Here is a 16,510-nt window from a genome sequence, read left to right on the forward strand (position 1 = left end):
CTGATTTGGAGAAACAGACAGAGACAGTATGTGGAGCATGCTGCCAAGGAAAGTAAGTCAAGGTACAACACAAACAAATTTCAGAGATCAGATCTACACGGATATTGGAACTGGTTCACATGGAACTTATGGGTCCTATAACACCTGAAAGCGTTGCTGGTAAGCGATATATTTTTGTATTGGTTGATGATTTTTCCAGGTACACTTGGGTGGACTTCTTACGCAACAAGTCTGATGCTCTTGAGAGTTTCAGAATCCATGCTCTTCAACTCAAAAATGATAAGGGAGGAATCATTCAGATTAAGAGCGATCATGGGGGTGAGTTTCAGAATGAGCAGTTTGATAAGTTCTGTCACAGTCAAGGTATCCGTCATCAGTATGCCGCTCCGAGAACTCCTCAACAAAATGGGGTAGCGGAAAGAAAAAATAGAACATTGCAAGAAATGGCTAGAGCAATGTTGTGTGGAAACAGTGTTCCATCTGGCTTTTGGGCGGAAGCAATCAACACTGCGTGCTATGTGATAAATCGGGTCTATGTCAAGCCAAAGACCAAGACTACTCCTTATGAGATTTTCAAGGGTAAAACACCGAATCTGAGCCACATGCATGTGTTTGGATGCTTGTGCTACATTTTGAATGATAAAGAACATCTGGGAAAGTTTGAAGCAAGAAGTGACATAGGGATGTTCCTAGGATACTCAGTGAACAGTTCAGCCTACCGTGTGTTTAATCAGCGTACCAAGTTTGTTGGTGACAATGTTAACGTCGTCTTTGATGATAGCATTGGTTTCTATGAGGCTCGAGTAACACAGACAATAGACGGTGTAACACCAAGTTCTTCAAGACAAGCTGAAAATGAAGCTGAAAATGAAGTGAAGGATGAGTCTGAAGAAGACGACGAACCTGAGATGACCAAGGTCGATCTTGATCAAGGAAAAGTACACAAAAAGCACTCCTCGTCAGATGTGATTGGCAGACTGTATGATGAATGAGTTACAAGAAAGAAACAAATCACCTTCAAAGAGATGGTCAAGTTGGCGTGTTTCATGGTGAAAATGAATGAAGTGGAATGCTTTGTGTCACTTATTGAGCCCAAGAACATTCAGGAAGCATTAGATGATGAATTCTGGACTGAATCGATGCACCCGGAACTTCAGCAGTTTGAATGACTCCAAGTGTGGGTATTGGTACCAAGACCAAAGAACGTAAACATCATTGGAACGAAGTGGATTCACAAGAACAAGACTGATGAGGAAGGGAACGTCATTCGAAACAAGTTACGATTAGTTGGACAGGGATACTCTTAGATTGAAGGAGTAGACTTTGATGAAACCTTCGCTCCAGTTGCGAGACTTGAATCAATACGACTACTGTTTGGTATGGCTTGCAACCTGAGAATCAAACTCTATCAGATGGATGTCAAGAGTGCCTTTCTAAACGGTGTATTACAAGAAAAAGTCTACGTAACACAACCAAAAGGGTTTGAGGATCCACATTTTCCGGATCACGTCTACAAACTCAAGAAAGATCTTTATGGATTGAAACAAGCTCCACGAGCTTGGTATGATCGTCTGACGGAGTTCCTGGTACAAGCTGGTTTTCAAAGAGGTGGTGTGGACAAGACTCTGTTCATCGGAAAAGATGAAAATGATATGCTGATCATTCAAGTTTACGTGGATGATATCATTTTCGGAGGAACGTTTAAGCAAATGGTTGATGACTTCGTGAAGACTATGACAAAGGAGTTTGAAATGAGTATGGTTGGCGAACTGAGCTATTTCCTCGGACTTCAAATCAAACAACTAACCGATGGAATCACAGTGTCACAGAGTACCTATGCCAAAAATCTCATCAAACGATTTGGAATGCAGACAAGTAAGACTGCTAGAACGCCTATGAGCACAACAACCAAAATTTCCAGAGATAGCGATGGGAAACCAGTTGATTAGAAACTCTACCGAGCCATGATTGGAAGTCTTCTTTACCTCACGGCAAGTCGTCCGGATCTATGCCTCAGTGTGGGGATTTGTGCTCGCTATCAAGCTAAACCGAAGGAATCTCACATGAATGCGGTAAAACGTATTATCAAATATGTGAAAGACACCCTTGACTTTGGTCTTCATTATACATTTGAGACTAATGTGAATCTTGCAGCTTTTTGTGATGCTGATTGGGCAGGTTGCTTAGATGACAGACATAGCACATCGGGTGGTTGTTTTTTCTTAGGAAACAACATGGTCTCGTGGCATAGCAAGAAACAAAACTGTCTCTCTTTCCACAGCAGAAGCTGAGTACATTGCATTAGGAAGCTGTTGCACTCAACTCCTTTGGATGCGACAAATGCTTGTTGACTACGGTATCAGCTCTCATGCTTGTTCATTGTGATAACATGAGTGCTATAAATCTCTCTAAAAATCCAGTTCAGCATTCACGTACTAAACACGTGGATATAAGACATCACTTTGTGAGAGAGTTGGTGGAAATGAGGATTGTGATTTTAGAGCATGTCCCAACAGAGAAACAACTTGCGGATCTCTTTACCAAACCACTGGATTACAACACCTTTCTGGGTCTTAGAAAGGCGTTGGGAATCATGGAACTCTGATTAAGTCCTGAAGAAGGGGGAAGAGTCACTGTAAAAATGTTGGACTCTATGCTTCGATGCTACCCCCTCACTAACACCTTGAGTCAACAAGTTCTACTGTGTAAGTTCTGTCACCTGACTCTTGTTATCTCGCTTTTTTGATTCACTGGTGAAGGGCACTCATCTTGAACTGAGATGTTATCCCATTTCACGTTTGAGCCATTGATCACTGCCTGGATTGAATGAGGAAACACATAAGGGGATGAGTGTTACATAAGAGGAAATGTGGGTCACGCAAAAGTGTCAAAGGTAAGGCTCATATGTAACGTCATGAAAGAGGTATGTGACTCAAAATAAAAAATAAAAAAAGGGAAGGCCCAGAATGATTGTGGGAACCGAAATTTGCATTGTCGATTTCCGTTTAAATTAGGAAACTAGGAAAACCCTAATTTCCCAGAGGTCCCGGAGATCTGTTAATACCACACGCAAAGCAATCAGAACACGAGATATCAACGACAAAGTACAAAAATCGTAAAAAGAGAGCAAAATAAATCTTATTCTGAATCCGTGTTTGAGCGTTACAACAAGGTATAAGCCTGGGCTCGAGATCTGTCGGCGAGATTCCTTGTTCTAGCAACCCTAAGACGGCTAAACCTAATTGAGTCGCAGCTCGAAATAACAAAAACAGAAATATGCCTAAATCGCTCTAAGTGCTAAGTTTGCTCCGAAAAAAGTCTCTCTCAATGTCTCTCGCCTAGGACTCCTTATATACTGGCTCCTAGGTCGGTTTTCGCTTTTCCTCTTCTGCCCTTAAGCCGTCATAGCATAAAAATGGAGATATTCCATTTTTTCCGATCTTCGTAATTATCTTCAAAATTTCGTATTTATCCGCGGAAACTTGACATTTATCTTTCCTTACGAACCAAGCGTAAACCGTCATGCGGCTTACGGGTTGTTGGTTAAGAAATCGTAAGTTGGGCCTCGAGTCATGTCCTAGGTCCCTTTGGGCCGTCTTCTGACTCGAAGCGTTTATTACGGCTTCTTTCGATAAAGAACGAATTTTCTGGGGTTTTTACCGTAAAGTTTTATCGATGACTTAGAATGGCGAGAAACATGAAATGGATTCGCTATGGTCTTCGGGAAATAGCATCGAAGGGTAGACGAGAATGCATGGACTAATGTTGTATCGACGTCTTGGAAGAGCTCGGTCGCTACGTAGCGACCGAGCGGAACGGACGCTCGGCCGCTACGTAGCGACTGAGCTTGGCCCGAGCTCGGTCGTTACGTAGCGACCGGACAGCGTGCATGTGCAGTAGTTGCGTAATGACCGAGCTTGGTTCGTCCATGTTCTGATCGTCATACTCGGACCTATCCGTAGCTGGTCTGGGTATGTTTCGAATGGCTTATGTTTGATCTAAATAGAATTCGAACGAAGCTTTATCTCGGGAACATACGTTGCGACGTTTTCTTGACCGAGCATGATTTGTTGCGGAAAAACATACTTGTATTCTGCGGGGATCTGGACGTTAACTTCGTCGTAACCGTTTTCGACCCCAATAACGGACTTTCAGAAATTGATTCCGTTGTGACCGATTTTGACCCCAACAATGATAGATACTCGTTTTGGAGCTGGGTGTTACCCCACTCTGTCTCTGATTTCGATCACTATCTTGACTGGGAAGGTATGTTACCAATCTCTTGGGATACATGTTTCGGAGCAGGGTGTTACCCCACTTTGTCTCTGGATTCCATCTCTTTCCTGGAATTAGAATTGTGTATTAATTGCCTGTTGATAAAACGTGAAGTTCTGTGAGTTGGAGAGACAGACACACAAGAAGCCTAACGTGTGTTTCCAGACCATACAGCTGAGTGCGAAAACAGAGTTGGGTTGACTGAATGAACACAGCAGAATCTCGTTTGTGACAGCTACTCGGCTGAGAAATAGCTACAGACTTGGGTTGACTCATTGATTTCAATAAAAAACGGTTTTGGTAGCTAGATGTGTGGTGAAATCTTTCTTCAGTGACTATACCCCCGAGATGCAGGCATCATACCCATCAATGTCTATGTGTATAAGGCTGGCTATCATCACAATTCTCATAACTTTCGTACTCTCATACGAATGTAAGTGAAGTTTATGCTCCTGGTTACATGCATGAGTTACACATAAGTTCTATTGCATCACACACAGTGTATTATTTGCGATTATTTTATTTGAGTCGAGTTACTTTATTTGGGGCTAATGTTTTAAATTGAGTGAAATTAGGTCATCGGTTGTGTCACTCTAAAAAAACAGTTTCCGACACATCTCACTCCCAAATCGAAACATGCAACCCACCCGAAGAAGCTCCCGATTGTATGAGAGAGGAACATCTACTTCGGCTCCCTCCGCCGCTGGTCCTTCCGGATCTTCCCGCAAACGAATCCGGAAGCAACGGCGAGAGATCACTCCACCGCCATCTTCTCCGCCTGCTGCATATACGTCTTCCTCATCTACCGACGACGAGCTTGAAGCCTTTCAACCCAAAGAGCCGCGTTATCAAGCAAGCCGTGCTATCTTCCAAGCACGAAATCAAGAGAACCCCAAGATTCTTCGTTCCAACATCACTCTGTTCTCGAGTCGCTTCGTCACGAGCAATTCGGCTGAGAGGTATGAAAAATTGGCTCCACGTGAGTTTGTGATTCAACAGAGGTTAGATGTGAATGATGAGAACTTGTTTGATGTGAAACGGGTGGTAGTTAGGTCGGGTTTGATCTACACTCTGATTGATAGTGATTTGTTTCACCCTAATGTGGTGAAAGAGTTTATTGCCAATTTGGGTGCTGCTGAGGATAGAGGAAATGGTGTTGTTGTGTTTCTTCGTGGGTCTATGGTTGATTTCTCGCCTAGCCTGATTAATGCTCTGTATCTGGTTCCGGGATTTGAAGAAGATCATGACTACTTGGCCGCAGACATTGATCGAGTGTGCTCGTTTTTTACGGATAATCGTGTGCAGCGGTGGGAAGCCATGAGCTCCAAGTATCTGACCCCGACGAATCAAGTCCTTTACAAGCTAGTGTGCTCAAATTGGATTCCCACCACCAACTACACGTCAATGAACCAGGAACGACTCAAGTTTCTCTACATGCTTCATCATCACAGAAGTTTTGACTTTGGTCAGATGGTCTACGATCAAATCATCATCTTTGCAGCTAACATCAACACTGACAGGTCTCGGAGGATCATTTTCCCTACATTGATTCAGCAAGTTATTGACTATCAACGTACAGTGCTGTCATTTGAAGATGATGAAGAGTATACCGGGTATCCGAAGCTGGTTGTCAAAGACAAAAAGGCAGGCAGAGGGCAAGGGGCTGACTCAAGGTCCGTGGATCTTCTGGCTGACATTGAGCGAACCATAGCTGATCTTAAAAGCATTCGGATTCACTTGAGGAGTAAGGGTGTAGTACTTGTTGAACCTTTTTTTTTCTTGAATTCTATGAGTTTCTGACCTTATGTTTTTATCTTAATGTGCATCTACTCAGGGGGAGAATATCCACAGTATCCTCGTCAAACCCCACAGGGTGAGGAGGAAGATGAAGTGGAACTGGATAGTGAAGAGAGTGAGAGTTTCTAATGAGTGAATCTATTGTTTCTTACTCTATGCACTTTGTATTGAACCTAGATGTTGTAGTCTGCATCGTACTATTGTTTTTGCTTCTGTTTGCTTGTGTGATTTGAAACTCTTAATTTCTTAAGTGTGTGGTGTTTCCGCTCTCTCGTATCTTGTGGTATGATGGTAGACTAATCCTTATGCTTGATATGGAAGATTGTCTTGTGTGTTGAGCTTTGTTGCAACAGGTTGAGTAGGTTGTCACATTCAGATAAAAAGGGGGAGAATGTAAGCTCAAGAATTGTGAGCTTGTTCATTCTGAGCCAAGAGTGTGTTACACATGGTGATGAGTGTGTAACATAGTACGTTAAGTTTGTTACGGCATGATGACGTGTCACAAACTTATGGAAGTAGAAGATATTGCTTTGGCGCGAAGCAAAGAAGATCTTCTGTTGGCGATGTTTTAGGAAGTAGAATATTGTCTTTCACGGGTACTTAACGAGGGAACCTAGAAGTGTTTTAGGTTAAGCGTTAAGAGAGAAAAAAGCTAGAGCAAGAGGTTTGTTCTTGTCGGCTACAGAAATCGAGTGAAAGGTTTTCATCTTGGGTTTCTGTAATTTAGAGATTAGAAATTGGTCTGTCGCTAGTCGTGTGTGATTGAGCATAAACCGGATTAAACAGATCTAGGAGGATTGTTTAAAATCTGGAGGATTGTTTAAAAGATTTCTAATATACAAGAAAGTGTTCTTGAAGACTTGTGTACGGTTCATATTTGTGTGTCTCTGAACTTTCAAACTTAATATTTTTGTCCGGCCAATAATCAGTCTCTAGTGATCGAATCACAAAAAGACTGCCAAGTTCGGGGACCAAACCAGAGAAGGGTTTCCCGTTCAATCCTCAACTCTCGGTTGTGACTCAGTTTAATGACAAAGGTTTGTGTTACAACTTCTAGGCATTGTTGAGAAAAGAGATTTTTATTTCTTTTCAATAGATAATTTACATTCTATAAAATCTTTACACACTTACTAACGAGGAACTGACAAACACATCTTAATCATGTTTTTTACTAAATACTAGTGGTTTGTCCGCACTTCGCGCGGGTGTTATTATATATTTGTATGTTGCGTTTGTTTCAGGAAAAATATTTTCAGCGTAAGAATTCCTCAAATCTGTTTTTTTTAAAAAAAAAATCTGGATGCTGGTTGAGAGTTGCTCGGAAATTCTTTCAAACCTCTAGTGTTAAGTCAACCAGACGGCCCCATGTTATCATCATCTCTTAACCATTACTAAAAAATTGAGGAATTCCTAGGCAGAAAATATCAGATGCGTAGGATCGTTTATAATCTTCACGCCTAGGAATTTGGATGTGTTTGTTGTGAGAGAGTAGGTGTTAACATACTCTTATGTGGTTCAGTTTCAGTAGTTTGTTTAATATCTATGTCCGTGGAGTTTACCTGTTTTACTCATCTTGTAATTATTATTGGGTTTTGGCATTAGCTACTCGTCGCCTGTTCTCACCGAGAACATTAAATTTTATTATACTGGCCTGAACACAACATCATTCGGTAAATTAAAAACATTACATTATGCCATATAATTTGAAACGGGACCAATCTCTAAACCTTTCTCATTAATTTCATAATAAAAATGTGACCGTTTTCACCCAATAAAGTTCTAAGTAGTCATGTATCTGCCAATCTAGATCTCTTCATCAATTTATAAGAGCATCAACCTATTTACGGAACCATGTATTTCATATATCATAGCATATGTACACATTAAGATATTTTTCGTCCATATCGCTAATTATCCTAAACCAAACCCTATAACTCAATCTATAGACCAATATTTTAGTGATAAATCCTTAAACTAACCTATTAAGATTTATATGATGACTTATTAAGGTGTCACGGACTAGAATTTTGAATTAGTATGATACATGATTTTGGAAATATAATTAGTTTAGATATTATGCTAAAGTTGACTAAACTCACGTGATTAATATTTTTAAAAAGGAATATACTTTTCTAGATACTAAAATGTTTATCACTTATCTATATTGCTAAAAACGATTATGCCTTTGTAGATACTAAAACCGGATCCAAAAAAATAAAAAATTATTCACCTCATGCATGTGATACATTTATTCTCCAAAAAAATTGTATCATCTAACGTTATGGTTGTTATACAATAACGTTATACACCATACCTTATGTTCAATAATGGACCTATAACATTTAGATATCAATTATTAAAACGAGTTAGCATATATTATACAACATATTATACCATTTCATTTAACATTATATAGTTTTAAATATTTACAAAACCAAATTTGATAAAAAAAAACTTTAGCAAACGCTCTGTTAAAAATAAAATTATATATTACTTTAATTAAATTTGTATAAGGAGTATTTATAATAGAATTTGTTATTAAAGATAAGTTTAAAAGCTATTGAAAATTCTAAAAATATATCCTATTAAACTATCCAAAAATCTATAACAAAACTTAAATCTCACCAACACAACAAATTTTACTCTTATAAAATGTAGATAAAATATAATAAGAGAGAGTAAACATGGGCAATTGGGTCTTCGGATCCGGGTGCTTCGGTCCTAGACATTTGAACATAATAACTAGGTATTTGAAATTTTTTTTTTTTTCGGATTAGGTTCGGTTCCTTTCAGGTGTGGCTTGGTTTGGGTTCATAATTCAAATATCTGTAAAAAATAATAATTTTTGGAAACATAACAGGTCTAAATTGGTTCAGGTATTTAGGACCCAAAAAGACTCGAAGTACCCGAAAACATTGAAAAAAATACATAAGCCACAAAAAATACTCGAAAAGCCAAACAAATACCTTAAAATATTCAATTACCCAAAAGATTCAAAATTTTACCCGTAATCTAACCGAAGAAAATAAAAATAGCCAAAATTTTACCGACCCAAAATTTAATTTTAAAATTTTTTAATTTTACCCTGAACCCCAAACTATAACCAAAAACCTTATTTGTAATGCCAAAACATATCCGAAATATCCAAAAATAGATAACATACACAAAATATTTCTGGTACTTTACATATCTGATCTGGTCTCGGATAGGATCCGAACTCAAACAAAGACCCGCATGTCCAAAAAAATAATGGATAGGTATTTTGCCATGGACTCAGACCTCAACTGCATCTGTATTTTGGGTCGGTTTTGGTTTGATTTTTCTGCTTCGGTAAAATGCCCAGGCCTAAGAAAAAGTTACATAATAATGTATATACAAATCTCAAATAAACTAATCCATAAATTATATAATTTTTTTAAAAAACTATTCTTCGATATAATAGAATCTTGTAATATAATAATGTACAACAGTCTCAAAATATTAATTCATTTCTAACTTTGTTTATAATTCAAAAAACCCGCGCTTAAAAAGCGCGGGTCAAAATCTAGTTAACATTTTAAGACAACCAAAAACTTGTTTAAAACAGGAAGGTAATGTATTACCGCCTACTAATTTATGGTTGATGTTAGTTGCAACCACAACCTCGGGTTCTTCGTCTCTACTCAGCAAATTCTCATCAAGGAGCTTAGCTAAGCCGTCAAACACTTAGGCACATCAGAGCTCCTGAGAAAACATTGTGGTAAAGTTTAAGACATGTTGACAACCCAACCTTATGTATGCTTAATAAATAAATATAAGTAGTCATATATCAATGATTAGGGTGATCATCATGCTTTGTGTACTCAGACTCTCTTCATTGTAAGTTGTTCAATTCCCCCTAATTTTTCTAACAACATCTGTTGAAAAATATATTTGAAATGCTAGCAACTATGAATTCAAATAAATATATGTAGCAGCTTTTAAATTTGGAATAAGAAGCTACCTTGTAAAGCAGTCGCCTGAGAAAATACGATCTTTCAGCTAACGGATTTCTAATAATCTGTAATGTGATGTCTAATTTGTAAAGTAAATGACGAAAACAAAATGTTTTCATTCCTTTCTGAGTTAGTTGCTGACGTGGCGCGCGTCCTCTGAAGAAAAGCTGCTCCTTTATTATTATATATATATATATATAGATTGCTGAATTTTCATTGATTACTAGCCAGGAGTCTCGTTCATGGAGGTTCTGTGGTAATATGATATGATCTGCAGAATATGAGAGCGCATCTTACTTCTTTCTTGGTAGCCACATTTGCGTCTCACAGAACAAAATAGAAAAAGCTTGGACTAGACTCAACAGTTGCTTTAGTTCCAGAGATTAGCAGAAGCACTTTAATGCATTAGTAAAGACGATTAATATGTTTTTCTGGTAAAGTATATTAAGTTTACACAGAGCCGGTCCTAGTTATTATATGGCTAGAAGCCAATTTAAAAAATGTGGCTGAAGTCCCTCGAACCCGCAACCTGTAACAGGTTACAACAACCACCCAACCGCTGGGCTACTAAGAACTTTCTGTTCAAATGTGGCCGTTTAGGATGATAATATTTTGTGGCTGGAAGCACAAGCTTCATTGGCTTCCCTCCAAGACCGGCTCTGAGTTTACACAAAAGTCCAAATTTTGCTGTCTTATTGTTACTAGTGGCAGAGGTTTGGGGTCGTGAACGTTGGTGTTGCTCTATCTTAATGTGTTCATCTGATGCTTTGTTTGTGAAGTTTGTATTTTTTGTGGTCATTAATTTTCTAAAATTTGTATTATAATAGGGTTGTGGTGTACTAATGAACTGTGCTACTTCTTTTTTTGTGGTTGATGTTATGTATTTGTTGTATTGGCAGAGTAGTTTACATGGTGTGATTTATTTGATGTGGTGTTGTTTTCACATAATGATTATGCGGTTGATGGTGTCATCTTCTCTTAGTTTGGTATCTTCATTTATCATCATTTTTTTTGTTTCAAATGTGGTGCATTTGTGGTATTTGGTTGCGTACAATGAGTTTTGTCCTCCTTTAGTAACACTAGGAGCATAGCCCCCGCGCAAGCACGGGGCCGGGTACCTTATTGATGAGTTGTATAATTTTGTGTACGATGAGACAACTTCTGAGTCACATATCATGATTACGTTGATATAAGAATGACCGGCGAATTCAAATATGTTGATATTTTCATATCTTATCTTCGTAATGATTTGATCGACCATTAGCGTTATTAGCGATTTCATATTCAAAAGTTGAGGTTTATGAAGTTGGTTAGTATTTACTTAAGTACTTGTTAGTATATAGATAAAATTGTGTAATGAAAAAGATATAGAATTTGGATTTAAAATTTTAACAATTTATACGAACAATAAATTAATTTTTGTTCTTATATTACCCAAAATTAATTTCAAAAATATAGAATTGTAAGAAACTCTTTTTTAAATAAATTTAGAAAATTATATAGTTACAAAATTATTTATTTTTTTGAATTTTTACTCGACTTTAAAAAAAAAATGATTTGTGGTGGAAAAAATCTAAAATAGGTGGATCAACAAATTGAATTTGGTATAGTTTTATAGCCCAATATAATAATTAAGTAAAAATTAAATTTTAAAATGTTTGGGCTTCAAAAGAACTGAGCCTTGGATATAAAGTTTTGTCTGATTCTGAGTAAATTGTTAGGTCGTCAACTCCTATTTTTTTCGTTGTCGGGAAAGTCGATACAATTTCTTCGCTTGCTGTCGGTATTTAAGGTTTTATGTTTGTGAGATTGAAAAATGAAAATAGTTTTTAAGCGTGATTGATGAGAGATTTGCTTACATCAACCTTCCATCCTCACAGACAATTCTGGTCCTTAGCTTTTATTTATTGTTATTACATAACAAACCCGGATAATGGATGGTTGGATTCTGGTGGTGACAGTATGATCTGTGGTAGCATGATAGGATCCGTCTTGGTTGTAGTTGTAAGCAGTTAGGTTTTAATAACTACTTGTTTTGTTCCATTATATTTTGGTTTAACATTTGTTCTTAGTTTAAATGATTTTATTTTATGTATAGGATGTTATTTTTTGTTAATTTTTACCAAGATTGCATCAGGTGTGAAAATAGTTTATTACAAAGGGATCAAATCATATAAAGCTATTTCTCCTAGGATTAAAACAATAAGAAGAATCAAAGGGACTTGCACATCCCAAGATAAAACACTTTATTACGGTATTTATGCATACCTCTGAATCTCTCTCTTTAGTCTAGCAATCAATCATCTAAGTAGTATGATCCTGCAAGCTTTTGCTCTCTGTCCTTGGTGGACTCTAACTTGTTGATCCTTGGCCTGAAGTTACCAGCGTCCGGATGAATATTGTTTTCCCAGTACCGTTCTCCCCAAGCATAACAATAATCTGAGATGCTGTGAACTCTCCTTCCATTACATCCAGCTTGAAGTTTCCAAGTTTCTTACACATGTTAGGGTACTTGTATCTTGCATAGGACTTGACTTTCCCTTCGCTCTCTTGTGTTTTATCAGAAACCTTTACAAAAAACAACACTAACAGTTAAGTCACAAACTCTCTTGACAAGAACCCATTAGTAAAGCCTTACCTTAAAGGTCAGAGACTCGTCTCTGAAACGAAAGTTTTCAGTGGGGACAAAACCGGCTAAGAACACATTGATTCCTTCTCGAACAGAGAAGGGGAGAGTCACGACACCATAAGCTGTCGGCTTTCCGTACAGACAGCAAACGATATCCGAAAGTAGTCAAGTACACTGAGGTCATGCTCCACCACAATCACGTAGCCGCAAAGAACAACCTCGTATTGTATTCAAGAACCAAAGAGATGATAGAACCAAACTTGTCATGTTTTAGGAGCGAACATATAACTTCAGCAGCTCTGAGCCTTTGCCTCACATCTAAGAAATTAGAAGGTTTATTAAACACATATATATCTGGCTTCTTGAGGCAAACTGCAGCAATCGAAAAACGTTGTAGCTCTCCACCAGATACTTGGGTTGCTTCACGGTCCAAGAGGTGGTTCAAATCCATAGCATCACAAATCTCTGACATCATTCCTCTTTCTTCTAGCTTCTCAAGAACCATCCCAAGCGTACCTTTAGCAATTTTTTCATAGCATCCACATGTTGTGGCTTCATAGCACTATAGCAGTCTGCACATAAGGAGATGCATCAAACTTGCTTAAAGGACTGCTTCCTTAGAAACAAATATTATCTAAGATTTATGAGGCCTTTAATATTTTTAGTTTAATCTTACATAATTTTTTTGACAATTTGGAGTCTATGTGACTTATGTATAATAGCTATTTAAAAAAAATTAGAGGTTAAAACAAATGTTATTTAAAACTTAGAGGTCAAGTCAAATATTTCATCTGACTGTGCCCAGAACCGGACCTAATTGGCTTCTACTCTCTACCATACCTTTAGTTTCTCTGATCCACGGAAGTGAGCCAAATTTCATGCCAATCAGGAGGATTCTGCACAATATGTAGCAGAAAGTATAAGTTATATCATATAACTTATATGATATAAGAGACATGTTCTATGCCCAAGAAGAAATGTTTAATTTACATTGTATCTGCCAAGGTTTGGTTTGATTTTTCCAGCCAAGATTTGGAGAGCTGTAGATTTCCCAATACAATTTGTTCCAACCAAACCTAGGACTTTTCCCGGTCTTGGCACTGGAACCCTACAAAATCAAGATATATATATTTCAGAGCCTTAAAAAACAAACGGTTAAACAGATTCCACAAGGCATTAGCTAACCTATGTAGTTTAAAACCATTGGAATTATAGCAGTGGATTGTATCTTTCTCCAAGTCTTTTGGAAGGTTGATGATCTGAATAGCTTGAAATGGGGATTTCTGTGATTTCACATCAGAAAATCTCACTTAGTTAGTGTAAGGGTGACACATGCATCGTAAGAATATATATAGACTACGTACGTACCTTCAAGAGATACCACATCCTATACAAAGCTCCTCAGACAAGAAAGCAGTGTTGGAAGTAGGAGTCACCTCAATACAAAGTTTCCCTAGTGAGATGCACACAACAGGTCATTTTATGCACAATCAAGTTTCATACTGAAGTCAGGAACGGCATGAAAGGAGCCTTTGCCCGATAATGAGACGAAGAAACATACCAGTCTTGAAGACAGGACAGCTCTTCCTGCACTCTTGGCGGCATTAATCTAATAGATTTTTTATCGAGCTACTTAAAAGTGTTACAAAACCTCCTTTTCGAGTTTGAGGGCCATGAAAGCTTCTTGAGGTACATCAACTCTACCTATGGCTTTTATTCTCTTCTTATCTGCCGCATGTTTTACACCATTCGCATCAAATTTTCATAGAAAAATAGAAGTAAAAAGCCATTTATCCCTTCGGCTTACTTTACAACACTGGTGACATTGTGATTAACACATTAGTTGCAGGCTTGCAGCGGAGAGATGCGGGAGATCTGTTTAGTTTTTTTGCTGCAGCGAGTGCAAGACATATAGTACCAGCCATTTTGGTTTTTTGGCTCAAGGACTCAACAATCCGAGCCTTGCAAATAAAATAAGCTTCCCGTGTGTTCACCAAGAGAAGAGATGTACCATTAAAAATTTATAATTCAAAGGTGAAACAGATTTAAACTTTGTTGGAAGCCTATTAGGAAGCTGGTCGTTGAAGTTGGAGAGAAAGTTGTTGAGATCTCCAATCGAGCTCCTTTCTTTTGCGTCCACGACCTCCTTTCTTCTCGAGCTCGGGTTTTTGGGTCTCACCTTCTATCCCATTCGAGCAAAGCACGCTAACTCAATTAAGAAAAAATCATGTTCTTTAACCACCAACAAAAAAAGGCAAAAAAGAGATTTACTTTTGAGTAGAGTTGGGTCTGAGTCAAAAGCTCATCCAGTTTAGTAAACTGTATCATTCAGATCAGGAGCTTCACCGGATGCAGGCAGTGAAAAGTAATACCCATTTACATAGCAAAATAAATAGAAGAAAACGCCGTGAAACTCTTAACAATCTAGAACACGTGAAACCTGGAACAAACCTCTTCACTGAGAACGGAAGTCAGATCGGCAGAAACATCTTCCTCCGTTTCCCCGTCGCTGCCCATTACAGAAGCCATAAGAATCGAAAATGAAAATCGAAAAGAACTCCAGCCCCGATGAAGGGTTCCAGTGTTTGACTTAAGGTATAAATCGAAAATGAACCATTAATAATGAACACATCAAAGATTGCGAGATGAAGAGGTAGAGGAAGATTCACTGCTCCATGAAAACTGACAGGGTTACTTTCCAATTTACAGAAGAGACTTGAAGCAATTGAAACCTTAAAATTATATTGAAAAGATAAAAAAAAACGGAAAAGGCTTTAGAGGTTTTTCTTGTTAATTATTGGGCCACAGATATTCTACAAATGAAACAACATAAGAACCCATTTCATAAATAATACACACGAAAACTAAATCATAAAACACGAACACATTTTTTTTTGTGGGACCCATAAGTGCTGAGGTGGATAGCTTTAGGAGAGAGACTAAACTGTCTCATTATAATATAGATTTGTTTCTGAGAATTTTATAATAGTGGTAAGACCTTGAGCTTTTCTAGTTATTGGAGCAATTCATGAGTTTCTTTTACTGTAATGTGTTGCACTAATAATTTGTTTTTCAACTAATATGTATTTTTATTTTCCTGTTTTCATCTAAAGTGATCATCCCAGTCGCAGGTTTTTTCCTTTTGCTGATTTTTTTTTATTTGCTGCATTTGTATCTTAGTTTCTTCATAAATTATCTTTATAGAGGAAACAACATGGCTGCTGACTCATTAGCAAAGAATGCACTGTCTGTTGCTTATCCTACTGTTTAAGTTTAGTGCAATGGCTGTTCTCAATTTCCTATCATTCATGTATCCTATGTAGTTTATTTAGCATTTTTTTTTGAATATATATATATATATATTGGATCATTTAGAAAAATAGAAATGAATTAACTAATAAATTAGATCTTTTAATTGTATCTCAGTCATAAACAATTTAAAATTATTAAATTGGTAATTTTTAAAATAAGATGATCAGCAATATTTGCTATAGAAAAAAACTTCCATAAAATATTTTAAACGACTAAAAATGCAAATATCCATCGGTTTAGATTCTTCTTTGGGGATAATCTCACCTTAGGTGGCTTAGATTTATCATATCACCCACGCACATGATTATCAGCCGGACTGGTGTTCAGTGTTCTTGCATTCAAAGTTACGTGTATACCAGCTTTCGTAGTGCCTATTGATTGGTGCTCTGTAGCTTCATGAAACCTTTGTCCCCAAATGTAACATCTCAAATTAGCAAGAGACCATAAAATTCATCTTGTTTTGAATATTCTTTTTTTTTTTTTTGTAACATCTTGTTTTGAATATTCATCTTCTCAAACTCGT

The 16,510-nt window shown here is 37.5% G+C and overlaps 1 protein-coding gene and 1 long non-coding RNA gene across 4 annotated transcripts; one reads left to right on the forward strand and one right to left on the reverse strand.

The window, feature by feature from the left end:
• Positions 1-3,865: 3,865 nt before the first annotated feature.
• Positions 3,866-6,342, forward strand: LOC106367564. Its single transcript, XM_013807350.3, has 2 exons — positions 3,866-6,019; positions 6,110-6,342. The coding sequence occupies exons 1-2, from the start codon at positions 4,912-4,914 to the stop codon at positions 6,199-6,201; spliced, it is 1,200 nt and encodes a 399-aa protein (XP_013662804.1). The 5' UTR covers positions 3,866-4,911; the 3' UTR covers positions 6,202-6,342.
• A 6,030-nt stretch (positions 6,343-12,372) lies between these two features.
• Positions 12,373-15,658, reverse strand: LOC106363369. Of its 3 annotated transcripts, none has more exons than XR_007326466.1 (9): positions 14,947-15,658; positions 14,483-14,857; positions 14,237-14,403; positions 14,044-14,128; positions 13,861-13,958; positions 13,666-13,783; positions 13,516-13,571; positions 12,685-13,247; positions 12,373-12,614 (listed from the first exon to the last, which is right to left on the reverse strand). It is a non-coding gene; the product is annotated as an uncharacterized LOC106363369 (long non-coding RNA). The 3 variants fall into 3 exon arrangements; XR_007326465.1 differs by having other exon boundaries at positions 14,483-14,880; positions 15,127-15,657; XR_007326464.1 differs by having other exon boundaries at positions 14,483-15,651.
• Positions 15,659-16,510: the final 852 nt, after the last annotated feature.

This window comes from Brassica napus, chromosome C7, assembly GCF_020379485.1.
Source record: "Brassica napus cultivar Da-Ae chromosome C7, Da-Ae, whole genome shotgun sequence".
NCBI classification, from domain to species: Eukaryota; Viridiplantae; Streptophyta; class Magnoliopsida; order Brassicales; family Brassicaceae; genus Brassica; species Brassica napus.

Bases quoted from the DNA above. Each gene is read 5' to 3' on its own strand.
- LOC106367564 (XM_013807350.3), top strand. From the start codon at position 4,912: ATGCAACCCACCCGAAGAAGCTCCCGATTGTATGAGAGAGGAACATCT. The intron at 6,020-6,109 runs GTAAGGGTGTAG...GCATCTACTCAG, and splicing joins CATTCGGATTCACTTGAGGA to GGGGAGAATATCCACAGTAT.